General features: G+C 40.1%; 2 protein-coding genes across 3 annotated transcripts in view; both read right to left on the reverse strand.

Moving 5' to 3' along the window:
* Positions 1 to 25,850, reverse strand: part of fbxl9 (F-box and leucine rich repeat protein) — a 144,291-nt gene that overhangs the window by 90,639 nt on the left and 27,802 nt on the right. The gene's annotated exons all lie outside the window — the stretch shown is intronic.
* e2f4 (E2F transcription factor 4) lies at positions 800 to 25,843 on the reverse strand. Of its 2 annotated transcripts, XR_013933690.1 has the most exons (12): positions 25,588 to 25,843; positions 18,491 to 18,600; positions 16,393 to 16,554; positions 15,676 to 15,719; positions 14,111 to 14,175; positions 12,974 to 13,156; positions 10,031 to 10,115; positions 8,096 to 8,248; positions 7,433 to 7,468; positions 5,608 to 5,652; positions 1,342 to 3,785; positions 800 to 1,292 (listed from the first exon to the last, which is right to left on the reverse strand). XR_013933690.1 is itself a non-coding variant. In XM_080436722.1 (11 exons), exons 1-11 carry the CDS (start codon positions 25,765 to 25,767, stop codon positions 3,670 to 3,672), a joined length of 1,179 nt encoding a protein of 392 aa, XP_080292848.1. In that variant the 5' UTR covers positions 25,768 to 25,843; the 3' UTR covers positions 800 to 3,669. The 2 variants fall into 2 exon arrangements, 1 of the variants encoding a protein (XP_080292848.1); XM_080436722.1 differs by having other exon boundaries at positions 800 to 3,785.

Raw genomic sequence — 25,850 nt, forward strand, 5'->3', positions numbered from 1 at the left:
AGAAAGCAGCAGGTACAGAGAAGGAATAAAATGGCATGTTTGTTTTCTGTTCGAGGTGAAGTAAAAAAAAGGTTAAAAGAATACACTCTAAAATAAAATAGAGTAATGGGCGTTTAAAACAATCATAATAAAAAGCAAGAGTTACAGAAGGGAAAGTGAAAGCACGGCTGGTTATTTCATGGAGCTTCTTTCAGAGCATTTAGTGCTTCACTGAGGGTCGGTTTTTAAAGACCAAAGTGAGGCCAGCAGTAGTTATTTTACCCCCAAAGCCTCACAAATCATTCCGTTTTGTCCATTTGAAATAAAACGTAGTCTCTCAAGCCAGCCCATCTCTGCCAGCATCTTGGAACGCTACAGACAGTCTCTAATTCCATACGCTAAAAAGATGAGAACAGGGAGCCGTCACCAGCTCCAAACACCGAAAAGGGTATTCGAACCAATCATGACAGTGTTCACGAAAAAGGTATTTAAAATATAAGATATTGTGTATTATATTTTCGAATTTCCATTTATGCTAAGCAGCTAGCTAGCTAGGCTTTGACTAATTTGGTTTCCAGTAGGAGTATGTCCTGATTTATTCTTCTTTACGGATTGAAAATAGGGCGTTGTGAGCTTGTAGATCGGCTATTTTGTGGTGCACGACGCGATGCGCAAACCAAATATAAATAAGCCGTGATTTACGCGACTGCACAGGGTAAATGGAAGTGGGGGGAGACATGACGAGAATACAGGGAACAGGTGGAAGCATTTGACAGTTGTGGGAGATGTTGCGTCTTGTCTTGAGAGACTCCGTAAGATGTTTATATCTTTTTTAAAGCACCATGCCGACAACACCCAGCGGACTTTCACCGCCGCACGTTAGCTTAAACAAAGACTGGACTCTACCCAGACCACAGCGCTACAAATGTGAGGCGTGATGAAAAACGATGGCGTAAAATCCTCCGCGTTAATTCAAAGCTACAATCCGTAAGGTTTACGTATACTCTCCCACAGGGGAGAGCGAGAGCGGCGTTTGCCATTAACTGCTTAACGCCACAGATTCAAACCCTCCTACTTTTACAGCTCGTCCAAGAGAGAACCACCGCTTAGCCAGAGGAGATACTGGGCTTGTAAGCTTCAGGCAGTACTGCTTGTCAACCAGTAGTGGTCCTCCTGCTTCCAATGGAAGTCCAACCACTGCACGTGTACAAGTTATATTGTATTAACATAATTTATCGTACAGATTGATTGTATTCATTAAAATACGGATTGCAGCTTTCTTTTAACTCCAAGACAGTGCACAGACAGATTAACTTCATTAACACCCAAGGATTTTGCAGTGTAAAAGCATGCCATACATACATACACATACGATGACATACTAAACGTGTTTTTCAGTCTGGTACCTTTTGCTTACTCGTCACCTAATTGCTCTCGACTCCTCTCTCTGTGTTTATAAGAAGTGTTATAGTTTCCGTGACTATAAACTTTGTCTTTCTATGCTGGTAATACAAAATATATATATATTCTCTATGTAAACTAGGACAGTGCATTATTATTCAACAGACTAGAGATGTCCCATGTGTTTTTGCGAGTCGCGGTTGCCATGGTGATGATGAGGTACATAAGGGTAGGGGTGATCCAATAGCCTGCTCTGAATCTTGACCTGATGCAGACGCTTGGTTTTTTGTTGAGTTTCGTTTCCGGAGATGTTTTTGGCGAAAAGCCGACCTAAGTTTTATAGAGTAGAGCCCGACCGAGATATATATATATATATATATATATATATATATATATATATATGTGAAACCGATATAGAGTAGGCCATTGGTTCTCAAAGTGGGGTCCGGGGACCCGCAGGGGTCCTTGGGGCGATACCAGGGGGTCCCCAGCAAAATGTGTTAATAAAGCGTCACAATCATTTTAACCCCTTTATCCATATTTTATACTTTGGCTATTCAAAAATAGCAGATCTAAGAGCTTGTAGATCTGCTATTTTAGAAAAATCTTGAAAATGTGTGCAAAATCCTTAAATATATATATATTTTTAGCGAACATTTTTAACACAAATCTTTGCTTCTGGGGGGTCCCTGGCACAACATATTTTCAGGTGGGGGTCCGCGGCCACATACATCAAATTTGGGGGTCCTTGGCACGAAAAAGTTTGAGAAGCACTACCGTAGGACTAGTAGGACTACCGAAGTTCTGACGTCACTCACGCTACCGCTGGGTCACGGATGTATTTTGTCTGTTGAAAATCCCCTTAACTCATTCACTGCCACAATTATTGCTGGCCGCGTTTGCCCACTGCCAGAGATTTTTCATCGAAAAAAAAAAGTACTCAGGAGCCGAGATACAGAATTTTTAAGTTTTAAGTTAACAAGGAAGTGGATGGGAGTCTAGATCTTTAAACAATCATATCTCCTTGGTCTTTGGGTCAAATTGTTTTGTTGTTGAAAAAACGCATATATGCGTTCTTGGCACTCAATGTGTTAAGAACTCTGTGTCGTTTTCGATATTGAGTTACATTTGATAACGTCTCTGTTTGGAATAAAAATATATATTTTTGGGGGATTTATCTTTGGATAAAGTAGTACTTTTTCATCGTCAGCTGATGCTTCATGTCCATATGCGTAAAAATCGCCGGGCTGATTTGTCTATTATATGACGCGATCTAAGATTTCTCTATGGGGAATTTCAATAGAAAAAATAACTGCGACTCCGGTGCTCTATAGATTCGGTCTGGACGATATATCGGCAATTATTGTGACTTTTTTTGTCGACATCAGTATCGCCGCGCAATTATGCAGCCGACGTGCCACGTTTTTTAACCACTTCTAAGCTGGTTTCCCTATTTTAGGTGAAAACTTTAAAAAAGGTTTCAAAAGCTGTCCAAAATAGCCGATTAACAAGCTCACAACGCACCGCACTGGGACACATTGTGAGCTTATAGATCGTGTCTATATTTATCTATCAAAACGTTACTTAGATTTGTATTTATCTGTTTGCTTGCAAGTTAAAAGTAAAATGCGGCACTCTTTGACAAAATATCAGCCAAAATATGGGTAATCGGTGGTCTAGCACTCTCCAAAAAAAAGGATCGGACCCAAACAGCTGGCATGGGTCGGGCTCTATTATAGAGAAAGCCTTTGAAACCAATATACACTCACTCACTCACTCGCTAGCTCTCTCTCACACACACACACACACACACACACACACACACACACACACACACACACACACACACACACACACACACACACACACACACACACACACACACACACACACACACACACACACACACACACACACACACACACACACACACACACACACACACACACACACACACGCTCTCATTCACTCACAAGCGCACAGACCAGGTCTGAATGTAAATCACACCCAAGATTCCAAAAATAGATTTGCTTGCGCGTTGGTTGGTTTTGTGTGTCTCTCTTAATTTGATCCCTAGGAAAAGCAGTAGAAGTAAAATGGGGGGTTTTGTTCTTTGTCGCCTGTATTTACATCATCACTACGGGCTGAACGAACTCGTGCAGAGCTCACAGCGTAGCCTAGGGGGCGCTCCTCTCCTCTCCTCTCCTCTCCTCTCCTCTCCTCTCCTCACCGCAGTGAGGACGGGGTGGTGGGGGGGGGAGGACTGAGGACTGAGGTCGGGGTGGTGGGTCAGAGGTTGAGGATGGGGACATCAAAGAGGTCACACAGTCCTTCCGTCTCGTCCAGGTTGTAGATGTAGTCGTGGTCGCCGGGGGGAGGGGAGAGACGCAGGAGTGGAGAGAACACTGGAGGACAGACAAGGAGATACACGGGGTATACAAGAGGTTATTTATGAAGAGACTTTCAGAACAAGCATTACCAGTGGTTCTCAAACCTTTTTCATGTCAAGGACCCCCAACATGATATGTATTTGGCCGCGGATCCCCATCTCAACCATTGTTCCAGGGACCCTCAGAAGCAAAGATTTGAGTTACAAATGTTTGCTTGTAAAATATATATATATATATATATATATATATATATATAGAAAGATTTGCACAAATGTTCATGATTAAAAAAAAATAGCAGATCTACAAGCTCAGGTGCCGCGCTATGAGCTTGTATATCTGCTATTTTTTTATAGCCAAAGTATAAAACGGTTAAAATTATTGTAATGCTATATTAACACCACTTTGAGAACCAATGCTATAAACAATAATCATTAACAATAAAAACAGAATAACATTAAAATAGCACATTGATAAACCCTTTATACTTAGTTGGCTGGAGTCCCGTGGGGCTCTGTACTAGGCCCCCTCCTGTTTTGGCTCTACACTACACAGTAGCGTCCCCAGGAATTACATTTAGGGCATTTAGGCCGTTTTCAAGATGTTTTGGCCATTATCTCTGGAACGGAAGGTCCAACCTGCTCAGTTCACAGCTTTTTGGATGCGTGACTTTGAGGACATTAAGCACGCACTTTTCGGGTTATTTGGGTTTTCTAGGGGAGGCGAGATCTTAGTTGGGCAGGAGACCGCCTGTCCTGCCTCTACAGTGGGTACGCCACTGACACTACATAGATGACTTACAATACATTGGCTATTTTTGGGTTCAAATGGTTAAAAACAGAACATCATGATGACATAGATTAAAAACACATGCAGAAGAAAAACATTACAAGATAAGGGGCTTGTGATAGAGCTTTGTTTTGTGTGCCAAGAACGAGTTGGTCCCTTAGTATTTTTCTGAATGCCCTGAGTGAAAAGAACGAGTTGTCACTAAAAAAAGAATTGGGGAAAAAAATGTTCAGAACCCAAGATAAGGATATAAGGATAATTCCTTTCATGAAAGTCCTTGCGGTCTTGTTTCCAATGAGGGCCTGTGAGCAATTAGGGGTTAAGAGTCTTGCTCAGGGACAAATTTAATTTCATCGACACATTTGCTGGCCTGGCCTGGAATCGTACCTGGGGCAACCAGGGCCTCTGGCTCCCTAGGCGGGCTCACTAACCACTCAGCTATGGCCACTCAGCTATGGCCGCTCCTAGATATTGTGATCCGAAGCTTTGCTGCTCCATTCACTCCTTGTTTAACTTATTTGTTACTTCAAAAGGCTGTATCTCGGCTCCTGTGTACTTTTTTTTTTACTATGTATTTTTGGCCCAGACATGCTATTTACAATTAATGTCAACGAGGTCGCGATGACCTCGTTGACATTTGTGAAACCACACAGTATAACCCTCAGTGATTAGCAATCATCAGGGGTCGATCATAATGGAGATAAATATTCTGTGACTACTTCTTCTTACTAAAAGGTAAGAAAATCGAAAGATCGCTGGCAGTGGGCAAACGCGCCCAGAAATAAGTCTAGCAGTGAGAGAGTTAACAGGAATCAAACTGAAGCATTCCAGAAAGAGAGGGGGGGGGGGGCTCGACTGCCATGTTTTTTAGCTAGATTTCGGCGAAGTAAGAAGGTCTTAGCCAGAAGAGCTGAGCGATCTCACATTGTCCTATAAGGACAACAGTTCAGCTAAGTCATTTGCTGTGCAGCGCTTTATAAGTGATTCAGTGGGAACTCCACTACATACTGTGACGACTGTATATACTGTATGTGTGGACAAACACACTCACCTTCTGATGACATCAAGTCTTCCAACAAGTCTCCACTCATCATCTCTGTCAGAAAGAGACAACAGACATGAGCTTCACCGTGCTTCATTTATAAAGAGACACCAGACATGAGCTTCACCGTGCTTCATTTATAAAGAGACACCAGACATGAGCTACACCATGCTTCATTTATAAAGAGACACCAGACATGAGCTTCACCATGCTTCATTTATAAAGAGACTACAGACATGAGCTTCACCGTGCTTCATTTATAAAGAGACACCAGACATGAGCTACACCATGCTTCATTTATAAAGAGACACCAGACATGAGCTTCACCATGCTTCATTTATAGTTTGTTGTGCACCAAATGTAAGCGGCACTTAACCACTTATCGTATTGTGGGGAAAGCCTTCGCAGAAAATAGCAGATTTTTCGGCTATTTCCAGCGAAACCTTTCTCCACAATAACAGAAAGCCCTGAGGGACACAGCTCAACCATATCATATGAATGGGGTTTGAGTGGTTAAGCTTTGTTCAGTTTGCAGGCTCAATTGTTTCTCAAATCTGCTCTTTAGAACCGATTGTCCCTGGACTAGGGATGAGTCCGACTATTCGAATAGCCTTTTTTTTTTTTTTTCTTTTTTAAGTTCTGTTGCAAAGGCTATATTGTTTATTTCACCACGTCTTTAATATTTTAGTTAGAATAATGTAAAATATGTACATGCTACCGTCTCTGTTCATTTCTGAAAATCAGTTTATAGGCCAATGCAATGCTGTTATTGTAACCTATGAGTCATTTGATGAAAATCCCCAGAACAATTTCACCCAAACAAATCCCAGTAAAAAAATATATATATATTCTTTTTTTTATGAAAAAGGGGCGTGGTCGAATATTCAAATAATCGGTAAGAATAGAATTATAGTAATCGATTTTCATTTTGGTCACTTTTACACATCCCTACACTGGACCGTAACGTGTTTTGAGCTTGAAGATCGCCATTTTCGCCAAGTTTCAACATCGTACAATGAAGTATAAATCAGGCTTCAGTGTCAAGACTGACATCATATTTGAATCGTATTTCAAACCACTAAGGAAATGTGGTTCAAATCTCACAAAAATCTGTTTACATGTGATTTGCTGTTCAGACTTAAAGGGATATTTCACTTTCAAAAAAACTTTGGATCATTTTATCGTCTACACAGGCTTTTGTGAACCCCCCAGACCGTTTTTAAGTTGCTTGATTCAGTAGTTAGATATTTGATATTCATTTAATCAGACACGCCCCCTTCCTATACAAACCCATTATAACTTCAAACTCCATTTTTAACATGTTAGATTCATCAAAAACACCCGTCCTTGGTTCTGGTGACTCACCCTGCCCTCCTAATACGCGAGGGGGCCGTGTTTTTTCGATAACTTTTTTCATCTATTTTTTATATTTTTTTTGGAAAATGAAAAAAGTTAAATACAATAAAAAAAAATAAAAAATAAAAAAGGAATCGAAAAAACACGGCCCCCTCACATATTAGGAGGACAGGGTGAGTCACCAGAACCAAAGACGGGTGTTTTCGATAAATCTAACATGTTAAAAATGGAGTTTGAAGTTGTAATGGGTTTGTATAGGAAGGGGGCGTGTCTGATAAAATGAATATCAAATATCTAAATACTGAATCGAGCAACTTAAAAACGGTCTGGGGGGCTCACAAAAGCCTGAGTAGACGATAAAATGACCCAAAGTTTTTTTGAAAGTGAAATATCGTTTTAACTAATCTGATTTGGGGTGAGTGACAGAGTGAACTTAGCCTCAGAAAATAGAAATCACTTGAAAATGTAGATGTTTTACCTTTTGTTGGGTCGAACATCTCAGTGAAGTCCAGCACTGGAAGAACACAAGACAACATTACAGCTGCACATCCATTATACTAATGTATAACAAGGTGTTATAGAACATTACAGCTGCACATCCACTATGCTAATGTATAACAAGGTGTTATAGAACATTACAGCTGCACATCCACTATACTAATGTATAACAAGGTGTTATAGAACATTACAGCTGCACATCCACTATGCTAATGTATAACAAGGTGTTATAGAACAGTACAGCTGCACATCCACTATGCTAATGTATAACAAGGTGTTATAGAACATTACAGCTGCACATCCACTATACTAATGTATAACAAGGTGTTATAGAACAGTACAGCTGCACATCCACTATGCTAATGTATAACAAGGTGTTATAGAACATTACAGCTGCACATCCACTATACTAATGTATAACAAGGTGTTATAGAACATTACAGCTGCACTCGGTGCCGCGCTATGAGCTTGTAGATCTGCTATTTTTGAATAACCAAAGTATGCAATAGTGGTTTAAGTGGTTACACAGATGCGTCCCAGGTTTTATTGGGATTGTAAAAACGCTTTGAGTACCTAGAAAAGCGCTATTAAAATGCCACTCCTTATAGGAGCTCATTGCAAAGCTGAGGACAACACCACTCACTGTCAGAGTGATGCGACTTGATTGGTTCAAATACTGCGGGAGCTGTGGAAGAGGCGGATCCGTCTAGTGAGGCGGACGACTGGAGCTGCTGAGTAACCAATGGCGTCGTGGCAGGGGGGTCGGTGGTTGGGGAGAGTGACGTGTTGTCCGTCGCTGCAAGGATAAGAGAGAAGTCAAAAATCACTCATTTGGCTCAGCAAAAATAAATAAAGGAATACTATGTAAACTCTGATTTTAAGTTTTACTCTCTTTAACGTAGGGTAAAGCGATATTTTTTGGTAAAATAAATAAATAAATGTTTTAACTCTGCCTGCCGGGAATTAAGCTATTGCCTGCCAAAAACGTTTATAAATGTTTTTTTTTTTTTTTATAAAAAAAAAAAACCTAAAATCATTCTTAATTTTTTTGGTTCTTCCGTTTTTCCGTTCTTCACAAAGAACCAGGAGATAACATTTTCCAAAAAGTTGCTTCTCCATTCACTTCAATGTTAAAAAAATAAACAGAGAAATAAATAACATTTTTCCTATGTTTTACCATGTAAACTGCTGGCAGAGGCTGCAAACTGTTTTAGAAAACCCCTGGCAGTTTAAGAGTTAAAAAGGCTTAAAGGGTAAGACCACTTTCGTAGAGGTTTGGGTTGTGTATTTACCTTGCCATGATGTGACTCTAAAGGTGGACAAGAAATCAAAAATAATTGCTCCATTGATTAGAAAAGGGTAATTCTAAATTTGCTCCTCATTGACTTACATTGTACGGTAAAACAGCTCTCAAAGTCACTATTTTAGCACGTAAACGAACACGAACAAAGCTGATTCAGACAATATAGAACATCACCAAACCCAGTACTGTTTGTTTTTTTAATAAAAATGTTAACTTCCTGCTGATTTGACTATTTGAAGATCCGGATCCGGATCCGCGAATCCAGTCCGGGTTTTCTTCTTAATAAAAATAGCAAAATCAACAGGAAGTTAACATTTTTATATTAAAAAAAAACAGTACTGGGTTTGGTGATGTTCTATATTGTCTGAATCAACTTTGTTTCCGCTTGTTTATGTGCTAAAAGAGTGACTTTAAGATCTGTTTCACCGTACAATGTAAGTCAATGAGGAGCATATTTTGAATGATCAATTTCTAATCAATGGAGCAGTTATTTTTTATTTCTTGTCCACCTTTGGAGTTACATCATGGCAAGGTAAATACACAACCCAAACCTCTACCAAAGTGGTCTTGCCCTTTAAGGACTATATTCTGATAGCTATCATTGCTTTAGAGTGTTTGTTCAGTAACAGGGTTCTCCCCGTCTCTCTAGCTATTCCATTTACAGAAGATACATTTACTGGTGGAATGCCAAATGTTAGCCAATCAGGAGAGAGTGTCCATCTATCAGCTTCAACTTGATAAGTGTTCCAGTACCAATTCTGTCTGCTAATTTCTTTGTGTCATCACTTCCAATTGAACTTGTTTATCCTGTATGCTGTGCGATGTCTCTCTCCCGATTAGATAGAATTGGTATCCTGGCCTGAAAATGCATTTTCTGTTCTAGAAAAGATGTACTAAAGAAGTGCTGGAGAGACAGGGAGACGCCCGTTACTGAACTAACACTATTATAAAAACAATGAGTACTATCAGAATATAGAGGTATTTAACATTTATTTTAACAAAGGAAAATCACTTACCCTACCTTCAAATCCTACACACTTCATTCCCTAGGGGTCTATACTTGGGCCCCTCCGTTTCCCCCCCCTCTACACCAAATCTGTTGACAATAACGATCTACAAACACCAATCTAGGAAAAACACGTTTGCACCGCAACACCCATTTTCCATGTGCGACTCTCCCTGAAAGACTAGAATAGAAATGACGCAGTAGACGCCAGCAGCACAGAGAACATAAGGGTGGACTGTGTGCGTTCATGGGGTGGACCTCCATCTTACCCGTGGTTGAGGTGGTGTGGCTTGTTGCTGCTGCTGTGATGGAAGGAGTGGGGGTGCTGGACGGTGCAGCAGACGTGATGGGGGTCTACACAGCGTCCAGGAGGGGACACACGGTGGACACACAGGACAAGACCGACAGGAGACATGTTGTTGTTAAAGAGGTGGTGCCATGTTTTTGCACTTTTTCTGTTTTTCATGTGTCTATGAGGTTGATAGAACTTCATTAAGCCCCCCGGTGGTGTTTTTATGGTGTTTTATGTCTTCTCTGACTATTTGGAGTTTCTTCCTGGAGGCTGAAACCTTGAGGGTCAAACGTGCCAATAGAGAAACAGCGCTTTAGTGACGTCACAAAGCCATACCCTCCCCCTCATTATCATAACACAACAGGTGTGGGCATGAGGAGGAGGAGGGACTAGGACAGGTGGGTGGTGCTAAGGTGGTGGAGGAGGTGCTAAGGTGAGAACCAGGTATACTTAATGAACTGGAGGCGTGTCCACATAAAAACAACATTTTAACACTTACTGTACACTTTTATTTTTTTGAAAAAAATCCTTACATAATAATACCTTATGATCAGGTTTTAGGGTTGAAAAATATCATGGCACCCCATCTTTAAGATTGTATAACATGAAAACAACTATTGAGGTAACTATTACCAGGGGTGCACATAACTTTTCTTGGTCTAGTTCTCAGGGGAGCACCTGGATATGTTACTTGGTGCGCACCAAACAAACAAATAAATACATTTTGCCGCGACACGTCTCGCAGGATGGATAAAAGAGGGCTACATGGATAACTTGCCTGCTCCTGTTATCAACTGTTTGCACTACGTTGATGTGCTCTTTGCTTTTCTCATGCTTATCAAAAGCTGGGTGACTGAAATTCTTTGTCCCTGTATAAAAGGCGCTGCTTTTATCCGCCAGATTGGGATGTTCACGGCATGAACGCATGCAGCTTGCTGCGTGCGACTCACTTTGTCTGTGTGTCAGGATTCGAGGCCACACTCACACATTCATGTGCAGCATGCGTCCCCTCCAAGGTTATTATAGTTAACGAAAACGAACGAAATAACGAAAACTAAAGGTGAAAAAACATTTCAGTTAACTAAACTAAATAAAAACTAAAAGAAAAAAGAAAAACGATAACTAACTGAAACTGTATTGTGGGTTTACAAAACTAACTAAAACTAACTGAAATTATAGTCAAAATGCCTCTCTGAGCACCCAGAAACCTGAGACCCCTGGTCCCTGTGTGTCTCATGAAAGGGTTTATGTTCATATTGTATTTGTATGGCTATTTTGATTTGCACCAGGTACAGTACATTTTGCACTTAAGGCTGCTATCTTGTGGACTGTGGTTATAGTTGTGTGGATGGTTGATTGTCTAACAGTAACTGAATAATATATATATTTTAAATAGTATCTTTTGTTGAGTTTTTATCACACAATACTTACTTTGACCTTTTGAATCCTGCACCTGACAAAAAACCCAAAGTATGAAAGAAAACTAAAACTAACACTAAAACTAATAAAAACTAAACTAAAACTAAGCGTTCTCACAAAAATAGAAACTAAATAAAAACTAGCAAACCCGCTCTAAAAACTAACTAAAACTAACTGAATTAGATTTGTTTTGGTCAAAACTAACTAAAACTAACTGAATTAGATTTTTTTTTTTTGCTTTAGCGTGATTGTGTGAGTGTGGCTTCAGGAGGTAAATTCCTGTCCCAGCCGTTGGTACGCGAGAGCGCTTCCCTTCGTCTGATGTGCCGCGCAGCATGCATTTTGACCACGCATGCGCACCTGCGCACCAGTTATGTGCACCCCTGACTATTACCATGACACTAGGACTTAGAAAACAAAGACGAATAGGGATGCACTGACTGGTAAGTGCTCATTCTGGACCAACACCGATGTTTAAAATGACAATTTGGCCGATAGTCGATGCCAATACCGATGATGAAGGGCTGACTTTAAAACTTTGATATTTTACAATGACACAGAAAGGGGAAATTGTTATTTTAAACATGGGTATCGGCACAGACTTTCCCAATCAGTGCTGCCTAATATTTTTTTAAATAAAAGGGCCAACATGTGGGTACCGGGGTGTTGGCAGAGGGTGTGTGTTGGGAGGTGGAGGAGGTAGGTGTAGTAGGTACTAGGGCTGTCAACTTTCCTCAGAAATTATATTCGAATATTATTATTATTATTATTATAAATCAAAATCTTTTTTTTGTTGTTGACAGAAACAATACAAAAAACAATGTATCGAGTGCTCGGATCCAATAAAACATATATTTTGTTTGTTTTTATAACTTCATACATTGTTTTTTTGTATTGTCCCTGTCAAATAAACTTTAAAAAAAAAAAACATTTATTTAATTTTTTATTCAATTTTTTTATATTCGAATAATAATTTTCATATTCGAATATATATTTTCCCCATATCGAGGAATATTCGATATTTGAATATTAATTTGTGGTGGGGGGTGGAGGAGGTAGGTGTAGTAGGTACCGGGGTGTTGGCAGAGGGTGTGTGGTGTAGGGCTGGTGAATTAATATTCGAATATCGAATATTCCTCGAATATGGGGAAAATATGTATATTCGAAAATGAAAATTAATATTTGAATATAAAAATATAAAAAAATATGTTATTGTTTATTTGACAGGGACAATACAAAAAACAATGTCTCAAGTTATAAAAACAAACAAAAGATATGTTTTATTGGATCCGAGCACTCAATACATTGTTTTTTTGTATTGTTTGTCAAAAAAAAAATGATTTTTTGTTTTTGAAAAAAAAAATTATATATATTTTTTATAATAATAATAATATTCGAATATATTTGAATATCTGCCAATTTTTAAGACCAATATTCGAATATCATTTCTAAGGAAAGTTGACAGCCCTAGTGTGGTGGTGGAGGTAGGTGTAGTAGGTACCGGGGTGTTGACAGAGTTGGAGGTAGGCGTAGGCGCCGGAAGGTTCTGCAGAACGTCTTCCGGAGGCGGGACGGGCAGGACCACGGGGGAGGGGCTGGACGGGTCCTTGTTGACCAGCAGAACCTCGATGGGGCCAGAGGCACTCTTCAGACGGATCTGGTATTTCCTCTGTCCATTCAGAACCTGTACAAAGGATAATAAAGACACATTCGTATCGTTGCTGTCGGGCAGAAACCTCTCATCTCGTGTTTATTCGTAATTAACTTACTTACTTGATCACACTACTACATACATGGGCAACTGGCGGCCCGGGGGCCACATGCGGCCCCCACCTTCACTTAATGCGGCCCGCAGGTTAATATCAGAATACTGATATATTATTGATTTCAGCTGTTATGATTCCTAACATGCAAACATGACCTGCTTTAATTACTTCAGTCTATATTAGTAGCTTAATAACTAGTATTAAAATTCTATTGTCTTTTTTATGTCCAATGTATTTGTATTTAAGTTCATAAAGTTAACATAAGTATAACTAAATGCATTTGATTTTCAATAAAAGTGTTACTTTTCAGGATTCCAATTAACTCTTTCAGTGCCAATGAAATAAAAAAATTATTGCGAACTTTGCCAGATTTTTTTTTTTGTTTTTTCAAAGAAAATAAAAAGTGCTTAGGAAGCGAGATACAGCCTTTTTCAGTTTTAGTTTAAACAAAGAGTGGATGGAGCTGCAAATCTTCAGATAATGATATCTTGGGTTCTGAACACTTTTTTCAAGAAAAAAAAAAAAAAAAAAAAGAAATTCCAATTTTTTTATTATTTTTTTAAAACTCGGGATTTCTCGTTCTGGCACTGTGGGTATAACCCAAAAACTCGGGATAACTCGGGGTCTGGCACTGAGAGAGTTAAAAAATAGCAAAAAAAACATTTGATTCCAATTCAAAAATAGCAAAAATAGCAGATCTACAAGCTCAAAACGCGTCGCACTGCGACGCGTTTTGAGCTTGTAGATCGGCTATTTTTGCTATGGGGGTCCGGAACCTCAGGCTTCAATGGGTTAAATACCAGAGTTGGCCTGTATATATCTCACACAAACACACACACACACACACACACACACACACACACACTACTTACAGACTCTGGTATGGGCACCTCTAGTTGTGTTCCAGTGGGGGCACGTATTGCTAGAAGAGTGTCACCTGGGAAAGGCAAACAGAGATGATTAAAACATGAATCATAGTGTCCCTATTCTGGACCCGTCCTGATCGGTGAACATTCGGCGAACATAGCAGATCTACAAGCTCACAACGCATCGCATTAGAATATGTTGTAGAAGGAAAAATAAGAGGGGCTAGTACAGACCCCTGGGGGACCCCTGTCAATTAGGTATATATAGTGCTCACGTGAATAAGGGCTGATAGTATGTTTGTGTGAGACAGACAGTACAGTGTGTGGATTACGGCTGCATGATGACACCGAAGGAAATATCATATTTAACACATCGGGTGCTAAACACGGTTCAAACCGTGTTTTCACAGAGTAGCGCTTTGGTCCGAACACGGTTCAAACCATGTTTTCAGTCTTTTTTTTTTTTCTGTTTTTTTCCACACGGGGGGGGGGGGGGGGGGGAGCGGCTGGAGCAGCCCTGGAATCACCCATGAACACTCTAAGAAGTAAGGGACAGATGGATCACCGTGCCAAAAAATCTGGCTCCCATCCGCTTCCATTCTATCTTCTTGCTAAAAACCTCTGTATCTCCTTAACTTTTTACAGTGGGCAAAACGAGTCATTCTCGATGCGCGATCGCTCCGCAATGGTGACTCGCGTGAGACGTGTTGTTGTTCCAGGCTTTAGCCAGGACCATCCATTGCTGTGCACGCATGCATTGTTTACGTGCGTGTGCTCGCCGTGGAGTCCACAGCTCTAAACAGCGCAGCGTTGCAGACGGTGAGATTTCTGGCACCGAACGTTATCTGTTATTATAAAATTCTGGCACCCGATGCGTTAACATTATTGCAAGTTAACCTGTAGGTCTGCGCTTAGCTTTTGGTCATCATAATGTACCCTTCCTTACAACGGTCTCAGTGTTGCAACAAGTTGATGTTCTGCCTTTTGCACTCATTTTGAGGGTTACAATCATTCTTCTTTACTGTAAAAAGAATAACTCCTTCCCACAGCCATGTTTTTTTTTTTTTTCATTCACTTTGTGCTTTCTTGCCTGCTTCTGGTTGATAAACATCTAACAAGGGGTTCCTCTGACTGGCCAAGCAAACAGCAACTAATTAGTATTGGTTTTAAAGGTGAATATTGTTACCAAAATTAAAGCTTTGCGAGGTTTACATATTGCACATGTTCAAACTTTTTCCAAGTATTCAATAATTATGTTCTCCCAATTTAGTAATTCTCTGCTGACTCCTACTGGTTCATATGCCAGTGAGGAGCCCCCGACGGGAGGACGTAGGACCTCCGTCCTACTCCTCCTATTCAACATTCCCTGCTGACAGGCAAACACAGCCAGTTGTGTCCGTACAGTGCTCAACCGTGCACAGTGCACCACGGACCATTGCGACCCCTAGACGCACATTTTAAAAATATGGTTTAGTTTATTTTTCTTCATCATGCAACCCAGGTGTTAAAAGAGAATACAAAACAGGAAGGGCAAAGACAAGACCAACAGGACGATTATGAGAAGAGCTTACCTTTGAAAGCTCCACACAGATCCTCATGCTTCACATAGGCCATAGTGCACGTGTTGTTAAGGTCCAATGTGGAGCTCAAGTGGAGTGAGGAGGTTTTGTCCATAATTGATAACAGCTGAGAATGGATCTCCAAGCTCACAATGCATCACAACGCGTGAATCAATGCCCTGATGCTTCATGACACTGCTTACATAGGCCTACAATAATAAGCAGGACTTTAGATATTACAATAACTTCTGCAAAGAGGGTTTCACGGAGTTGCAGATTCAGTAGAACTAGCGAGAGAAATGCTACATGAACTCTGCATAGATTTTAGAAATAGAATTAATTGTTTTCGTAACATTAGCGTCGGTGCTAAGTTTGATAAACAGGTACACTGCATAGTTACTTTTAACTAGACTACGGGGGGAAAACCCTGCCTCGTTAGAGGGTGTTTACCTTCCGATCTGCAGCAGCTCTGTGCGACGTAGGGGAGAGGGGGTGGAGTTAGCGGGTTTGACCGACAGTTTGACGAACCAATGGAGTTATCTGGTTTTGTCGAAAGCGCTTTTTAATACTTTTCATTGGTTCAATATGTTTTTAACCCAACACACAGACGTAAAGGGTGTTGAATAGCGTTGATTTATGAAAAGAAGCTGAAGAATGGAGTTAGCTGGTCTCTGCCCGACAACGACAGTATACAACACAGGCTCTAGTGAGGCTGTGGGTGAAGGATATGGGCTGTTGTTGGAGTCGTCCGTGACGTTCTTGATGCTCTGCTGCACCCAGACCCTCTGCTGGTCCAGCTCATGTTCCCTCACCGCCAGGTCGTCCAGCTCCGCCTTCAGGTCGATCAGCTTGTCGGCGATCTCCCTGGTGTTACAGCCTGGACCTACACCCCTGAGACACACACAGGTTTGTATTATCATACTTGTGAGGACATCAACATTGACAGCAAAAGTTAAGAATGGAGTGCTGGATGTTGTGAGACCGGGGGACATGCGTTCCGGCGTCATGAAGCTTGCACATGCACAGCGAGGATTTGCAGAAACTAGGGCTGTGGTTTCAATTTTGTTTTTATATAAAAAAATATATATATACACAGTAGGGGCGGAAATTGGTAGGTACCTGACGATTCAATTAGATTCCGATTCTGAGGGCTACGATTCAATTAAATTGCGATTATTGCGATTAATTTACTTCCATTATCTTTTATTGATCATACAAACTAATGGGAGAGATGTTGTCACTGTCAGCTGGAAGGTTATATTTGGCAACATCAACAATTGCAGAAAACGCACAAGAAAAGTCATTTTTGGTAAAATAATACTGACTTATAACAAAGGCTTCTCAATATTCTGATAACCAACCAAAATATATATATATAATATATAATATAAATAATCGTCCATGTCTGAATCGCGATTAATTGCGGAATCGATTATATTTTCCACCCCTAATATAGAGATATCATCAAACGTACAGTAGCTGATAAACAGACAACTAGGAAAGCAATGCTCTCCTCCGCTCCATTCAGTAGCCTGCCTGCCTGCCTGCCTACCTACCTGCCTACCTGCCTACCTGCCTGCCTGCCTGCCTCCCTCCCTCCCTCCCTACCTACCTCCCTACCTCCCTACCTCCCTCCCTCCCTCCCTACCTACCGGGGAGGGGGCTGAGTTTTGTAACCTAGACTCGTCGGAAATAAACGAACAAGAGCCTTCATCATCATCATCAATCATTAAATTGGCCCAAATTGATTAACATTTTGCACACGCTTTGTATTGCGCTTTACATTTAATTTGGCTATTTTTGAAGAGTTTAATTCTGGAGGAGGCAGACCATTAGGATATTTATTTTGCAAAATAAAATGAGAAAATATCGTCCAAAGAAAATCGCCGAATAAAAACATTTGATGATTGGACTCATCCAATCGCCGACTGTCGATATATTCAATATGTCAATCGCCCAACCTTAATCTCTAATCCCTAAACCTGACTTCTAAAGGCCTAATCCTAACCTGAATTGTTTTCTAATTGTAAACCTATCTCTGAGGTTCTTTTGTAAGCATAAAAAAAAACATTTCTCTTGCGAGGACCAGGAAAATGATCCATTTCTATTATACTTACTTGTGGGGACATTACGGTATAGTTATACCGCGTGCACACACACGCACACACACACACACACACACACACACACACCAACAAGTTGGATCAGTGGTTCTTTTTCATTTGGTTGTAGCTGGTCTACCTGCTCTTCTATTGAGACATGTAGATCCTGTGGTAGGGTAGGACGCCTACTGGTCGACAAGAGGTATTGCATGAAAAGTCAAAACAATTTAACCTCTCCTTAAACGAGCTTCCTGTGGCAGCTCAGCTGCAGATCCAGGTTTGAACAGGAACAGTTATGTAGTAGGGGTGTGCCGATATATCGTCCCGCGATATATCGCGATACGTTTTCGTGATGATATGTATCGTTTTGGGGAAAAAAAATATCGTTTTGATTTTTTTTCTTTTTTTACAATCATCATAATCAGGCATGCAAACAGCCCCGAGGTGAAAAGGGTGACAACATGTTGTTTTTTTTCGGGTCAGGTGTCACACTATTACCCCCCCCCTCATATATTTTCATAATAAAAAAGGGCCATATATCGTATCGTATCGATATCGTATCGATTTCGTGTACACCCCGATTTCGTGTACACCCCTATTATGTAGTAGTGTTTGCTTTAAGACGTACCTTTTCTCACCAACTGGGGGTATTCCTAGGTCATACACGTTTATCAGACGTAGAAAAATGGCAGCGCAAAAAAAACAAAGAAAAACCAAGAACTCACTTCCACTGGATGCTGTTCTTGGATTTCTTCTCTATTAGTCCGATCCCCTCCAACACGTTGGTGATGTCGTAGATCCGCCGCTTCTGTCGCACCGCTAGCGTGTCTGCTGCCTGAATGACAGAAAAACAATATAAAACGTTATGGAAGGCCTCCTCACACTGACCATGCCTGCGCGGAGGCCATTTTGACCATATGTTGCTCTTCTTCTTTTGTATTGCTCTATACCCATTTTTAGCGGTGCCAACCGCTCTACATTTGACCGTGTGTGTTTGCGTGTATGTCCGTCCGTCCGAGCACGGCCTCAACAGCTGCAGCTGAACACAAAGATGCAACCAGTTACACTAAACAACACAAACGTGCAACACATGCGCTGCTTAAAGACATGCACACTCACACACACACGCACACACTGGCTCAGCACACATGCGCGCTTCACGTGCACACGCACACACACACACCACACACAGACACTAAAACGACCGATCTACAATGTGAGTAAAAAATATTAAAAGTAAATAAAGTGAGTACAAATATTTAAAAGTAAATACCTTGAGTAAAAATACTTAAGAGTACTTAAATTGAGTAAAAATACTTAAAAGTTGATAAAAAAGAGTAAAAATACTTAAAAGTTGTAAAAATTAGTAAAAAACACTTTAAAGTAAATAAAGTGATTAAAAATACTTTAAAGTAAATAAATTGAGTAACAATACTTAAGAGTACTTAAATTGAGTAAAAATACTCAATAGTACTTCAAATGAGTAAAAATACTTAAAAGTTGATAAAAAGAGTAAAAATACTTAAAAGTTGATAAAGAGTACAAATATGGGTGTGATTTTTTCTCCCCAATTGTGTTGCTAATGCCAATTATTTCCTCCCCACACACCATTCTGTGTCGTCGCTGATGTTGTATTCTACTGACTCACCTGGCAGTGAGGAGCCCTCACCGGGAGGACATACCACGGTGGATTCGAACCCCCAGACAGCGTGGTAGCGGGCAGCTGCTTTACCACCCGAGCGCCTGACCACACGCCACTCTAAAGCCCACCCTGACAGCGACCCAAGAGCAGAAGGCCGCCGCCCACCACGTCAACATTATGACGCTCACCGTGCAGTGGTGGAAAAAAGTACTCAAATGTTTTACTTAAGTAAAAGTATCAATACTGCACTGTAGAAGTACTCTGTTACAAGTAAAAGTCCGGAAGTATTGGCATCAAAATGTACTTAAAGTACCAAAAGTAAAAGTACAAACATTTTGAAAATAGCCGATCTACAAGCTCACAACGCGTCGCAAAGCGGCGCGTTGTGAGCTTGTAGATCTGCTATTTTCAAATATCCTACAGTATGTATAAAATAGGGCTAAAGTGGTTAATGTATGTTTCGTAATATCATAATTTATATCTGAAAAGTAACTAAAGTTTTCAAGTAATTGTAGTGGAGTAAAAGTACAATATTTGCCTCTGAGATGTAGTGGAGTAGAAGTAAAAGTATTGGAAATTGTAAATACTCAAGTAAAGTACAAATACCTCAAAATTGTACTTAAGTACAGTACTTAAGTAAATGTACTTAAGTTACTTTCCACCATGTCAACATGATCAATGTGAAATGAAGACGGAAGGCCAGGATTCTGTCCTGCCCGCGAGGCCCATATATCATGCAACTAGAAAACACCAAAGCCTGTCGGATATATGCCGCTATTGGATAGATATTGCGTATCTGCACGTTTTCAAAACTGCTAAAAGATAAGCCATTATACCTGTCTAGGACAAGACCCTAACTCTATTCTCTTATGCTAGTCCACACTCTCGCATCGCGTCATCGCATGGTGCCACTACAAATGAGGAAACGTAGCTCATGGTTAGGGCTGAGTGATAAGCACGATAATAGCACGATAATAGACAATAGCACGATTATTTCAGACCTTTGTGTAGATTAATTAAAGGTAGGGTAAGTGATATTGTATTAAAAGGTTAAAGCACTATATTCTGATAGTATTCATTGCTATAGGAGCAGCTATTGTTCAGTAACAGGAGTCTCCCCGTCTCTCCAGGCCTTTAACATAATAAACAGAAAATACATTTTCAGGTAGGTGACAACATTTCATCCAATCAGGAGAGAGTACCCATGTATCAGCTTCATTTTTATAGTGTTCCAGTTCCAAGTTGTTCAGCTCATTTCTTAGTGTCATCACTTCCAATTTCACTTGTTTAATCTGTATCCTGAATGAGTTCTCTATCCTGATTGGATAAAATTGGTATCCTGACCTGAAAATGCATTTTCTGTTTAATAAAGAGCTGGACTCCTTTTACTGAACAAACACTCCATAGCAATGAGTACTATGAATATAGAGCTATTTAACACTTATTCTGACCATTGAAAATCACTTACCCTACCTTTAATGAACAAATTTCTTCTTTTTTTAAAGTGAAAATAGCAGATCTATCGGCGGCTATATCACTTTCGTTAACCCCATTCCAAAAAACGGATATGAACGCAAAGATATTTTACATGGCGGAGCAAACACTTTGGCGTGCGCCAGGAGGCGAGAAAAAAAACCTTGCTTCTCCATTCTAAGTCGGTAATTGGTTATTATTATTATCGGTTTTGATATATTTTTGGTGATTTTCCCAGCCATAGCTCATGCCGTGACATTGAACACTAACATGAATGATGAAGTACAGTTCCAGAGGCTTGTTGTTGACTCTGCAGTCACGCCACAAAAACACAAAGCTGACGTCTTGCATCTTTGCTTGAACCGTTGCTGCATGAAAGAAGGCAGGCAGGCATGAATGAGGACATTTGATAAAATAATTGTGTCATGTGAACCGTTCTGGAGAGTTATTATCAGCCCCAGCCATATGGCTGGCTGTCACTCCTCCCCGCCAGTGTTGCCAGATTCTGTGAGAGAAACAAGCAACCAGGTCTAGGAAAACCAGCGCAAAAGAAGCTACTATGGGCCCGACTGCCCGACAGCAACAACATATTATGTATATGATATATTTTACCACTAGTCTTCCTTTTTAGGATAACATCCCTGTATCGGACAATCTAGTTGTCCTCGTTGTTATTGGGGTATTGACATAAGTTTTCTCTTAACTCATTCAGTGCCAATGAAATAAAAAAATAACTGCAAACTGTGCCAGCCAAAAATACATAGTAAAAAAATAGTGCTCAGGAGCCGAGATACAGCATTTTTCAGTAATACGTTAAACAAGAAGTGAATGGAGCAGCAAATCTTCAAATGATGATATCTTGGGTTCTGAAAGTTTTTTTCCAAAAGCGATGCGACGCGTTGTGAGCTTGTAGATCTGCTATTTTCAAACATTTTGCCAGCCAAAAATATATAGTAAAAAAATGTTTTGATGTTTGATCGTGACCCTTTAGTTCACTTCCGAAAGCAGGCGTTGGTAGAAAGCGATGGCAGGCCAGGGGGGCCACGTGTTCACGCGTATATAGACGATGTAGGGGGCAACAAAAGATGACCCACATTTTAGACTGTGGCTCCGCAGGGGGGCGGAGTCTTCTCTTCAAGTTCACTGGCCCGCCCCACACACACCAGTTAGTCTTTCACCGACTAATCCACTTCATCGATTATTTAAAACAAATTATCACTAATCTATTTTTAACTCATTAAAACCGGGAAAGTATCTGTGTCATTTTTAAGATTTCTTCGGCTATTCAAAAATAGCAGATCTACAAGCTCATAGCGCGGACGGCGCCGCGCTATGAGCTTGTAGATCTGCTATTTTTTTTGCAACAGGTTTCTTTCAGAAAACTGTTAGGATTTGATTTAGAAGACATTTGTAGAACCCCCCCCAGAAGCAAAGATTTGAAATGTTCGCTTTAAAAAATATATATTCGAAGATTTGCACAAATTTTCACAATTAAAAGAAAAATAGCAGATATACAAGCTCATAGCGCACTCTGAGCTTGTATATCTGCAATTTTTTTAATAGCTAAAGAAATCTAAAATGACACAGATGCGTTCCCGGTCTTAATGGGTTAATAATAAAACATAAAATTTTGATGGGGGGGGGGATACTTTTTTTCTTTCTAATGTTTCACGCGACGTGTTGTGAGCTTGTAGATCGGCTATTTTCGCTACTTTTCTGCCACACTGTTGTGACAAAGTATAAAACGACTAATCCTCCCCATGTAACCTGATTTGCGATCAGTGTTGCGACGTAAACAAATGCACGCCATGTACTCAAGTACTGTTACTGTACGTAAGTACAAGTTTGGAGATGTTTTGACGGGCTCCATCGTATTCGGGTTCTAAACCAGTGGTTCTCAAAGTGGGGTCAGGGCCGGGGACCCCCAGGGGTCCTTGAAGGGGTTCCAAGCAAAATTACTTAATATAGCATAAAAACAGGTTTAAACACTTTTAACGCTATTCTATACTTAAGCTACTCAAAAGTAGCCGATTTAACAATTTGGGAGTCATTTAGAATCGTTTTAAAACACAAAATATTTTCAGATCGGGGTCCGAGGCCAAATCATACTTTTGTGGGGTCCTTGATATGAGAATGTTTGAGAACCACGACTGCATAAAAGTCACAGTTTGACAGAAAGTTGCTCAAAACATTGACAATGATGGATTTGTTTTAAACAGAGTGTTGACACAGACAAGGAGAACCCATACTGTCCCTGTCCTGATAGCTAGAGCTGCAATATTGGTGAGTTTATCGCCGTCTAATACAATCAGAAAGGACTTTTCTGTTTCATGTCTGTCAGTGGAGCCTCTTCAAACAGACCCTCCAGAAAAATGCGATTATGCGATCGCAGAATTTACCGCATAATCAGCAAAATGGCGCATAATTATACAGGGGTAACGTTTTTTCAAAAAGGCTGCATCGCATAATATGCGCATCGCATTGCATATATCGCAACTTTTCACATTTTCCACATTTTTCCGAACTTTTCGCATATCGCATATTTCGCATATTGCCGCATATTTAACAACTTTCCGCATATTTCGCAACTTCCCGCCATTTCACCGCATAAAATTGCAAAAATAAACTGCATATTTTATCGCATAATCAAGGATTTTTGTCCGCGTTTTTTTCTGGAGGGTCTAATTAGTTTGCGACAGTCCTGCGAACGAAGTGTTAAAGGGATATTTCACTTTCAAATAAAATAAACATTAAAAATAAATATTTTTAAAAAATGAAAAAAGTTATGGCAAAATCACGGCCCCCTCACACATTAGTAGGACACTCTAATGCATGAGGGGGCCGTGATTTTTCCATTACTTTTTTCATTTATTTGTAATATATATTTGTAATGTTTATTTTATTTGAAAGTGAAATATCCCTTTAAGTCAGACTGTGTATAGTAAGTATCACTGCTGCAAAGTAGAAACACTCTGTTACAAGTCCAGAATTCAAAATGTACTTGAGTAAAAGTATTGGTATCAAAATGTACTTAAAAAGTATCAAAAGCAGAAAGTACTCATTATGCAGAATGTCGCGTTTCAGAAGTTTTCAATTAATGTATAAAAAGCTTTTGAAAATAGCAGATCTACAAGCTCACAATGGTTTCAAATTCATCGTATATACATTTGAAACCTGTGAAATGGGATATTCAGCATAATGAGCACTTTTACTTTTGGGTACTTAAAGTATATTATGGTGCCAATACTTTAGTACTTTTACTCAATTTTTGTTTTTATTCTGGACTACATTGCAGTATTGATACTTTTATTTAAGTTAAAAATGTGAGTACTTGGCTACTTTGACTACTAGCTTGTTGTTAGCAGCATCGTTTGAAATGAATGGGACTCAATGGGATATATATTGTGCAGAACAGCGTTGATGGAAGAACTAGTACTCTGACAGAGTGAAAAGCAAGCAGAAACAACCATGCTGCTTTGCGGCCAGATGGCATCCATGGTGTTATGCAGTGGTGTAAAGTAACTAAGTACATGTACTCAAGCACAATTGAGGTATTTTTACTTGAGTATTTTATATTTGAAAACGTGTGAGATGAGACATTGTGCATAATAAGTACTTTCAACTTTTGGTACTTTAAGCAGATTTTGATGCCAATACTTTGTACTTTACTCAAAACAATGAAACAACAGTATTTCTACATTGCAGTATTGCTACTTTTATTTAAGTAAAACATGTGAGCACTTTCTCTGGTGGCTACAACTAGCTTGTTAGCAGCATCGTTTGAAATGAATGGGAATCAATGGGGATATTTATTGTGCCGAAACATGATGGAGGAACACAAACAGGTACTCTGACTCTGAGTGGAAAAGCAGACACAACCAACCACCACGCTGCTCCATGGTTGTGTTGTTGTGTGGTGTGGTGGTCCCTGGCAGTGGTGGAAAGTAACTAAGTACATTTACTTAAGTACTGTACTTAAAGGGATACTTCACTCTCGGGCCGGGGACACATTTAAAAAAAATATTAAAAATAAATGAAAAAAGTTATGGAAAATTCATGGCCCCCTCACGACACGCAGTGTCCTACTAATGTGTGAGGGGGCCATGAATTTTCCATAACTTTTTTCATTTATTTTTAATATTTTTTTTAAATGTGTCCCCGGCCCGAGAGTGAAGTATCCCTTTAAGTACAATTTTGAGGTATTTGTACTTTACTTGAGTATTTCAAATTTCCAATACTTTTACTTCTACTCCACTACATCTCAGAGGCAAATATTGTACTTTTACTGCACTACAGTTATTTGAAAACGTTAGTTACTAGTTACTTTGCAGATATAAATTATTACATTATAAAACATACATTAACCACTTTAGCCCTATTTTATACATAGGCTATTTGAAAATAGCCGATCTACAAGCTCACAACGCGTCGCGATGCGACGCGTTGTGAGCTTGTAGATCTGCTATTTTCAAATATTTTAGTACTTTTACTTTTGGTACTTTAAGTACATTTTGATGCCAATACTTTTGTACTTTTACTCAAGTAAATTTTTAATTCTGGACTTTTACTTGTAACAGAGTATTTCTACATTGCAGTATTGGTACTTTTACTTAAGTAAAATATTTGAGTACTTTTTCCACCACTGCTGGTCTGGTGGTGTACTACTCTCTGGTCCCTCCAGGTCCCAGAAGAACAACAAAGACTCACCGCCTTCAGGTCCAGCACCCCGTCCTTGGCTTCCTGCAGCAGGGTGACGAACTTGGTGGTGAGCAGACCCAGGCTCTTCTCGTGGCGCGACGGCGTCTGAGGCTGCAGCTCCCCGCCGGGAACCACGGCCGCCGGAGGCTGCTGCTCCACCGAGGAGGAGGAGGTCGTGGTCTCCATCATCCTTTAATAATAACAAATCAACTGATCCTCCTTTCTCCTCCACACCGCACCGACCCGGAGCGATTTGACCGCACCACACCGGC

The sequence above is a fragment of the Gymnoscopelus braueri genome (genome assembly GCF_963280865.1).
Source record: "Gymnoscopelus braueri genome assembly, chromosome: 9".
NCBI lineage: Eukaryota > Metazoa > Chordata > Actinopteri > Myctophiformes > Myctophidae > Gymnoscopelus > Gymnoscopelus braueri.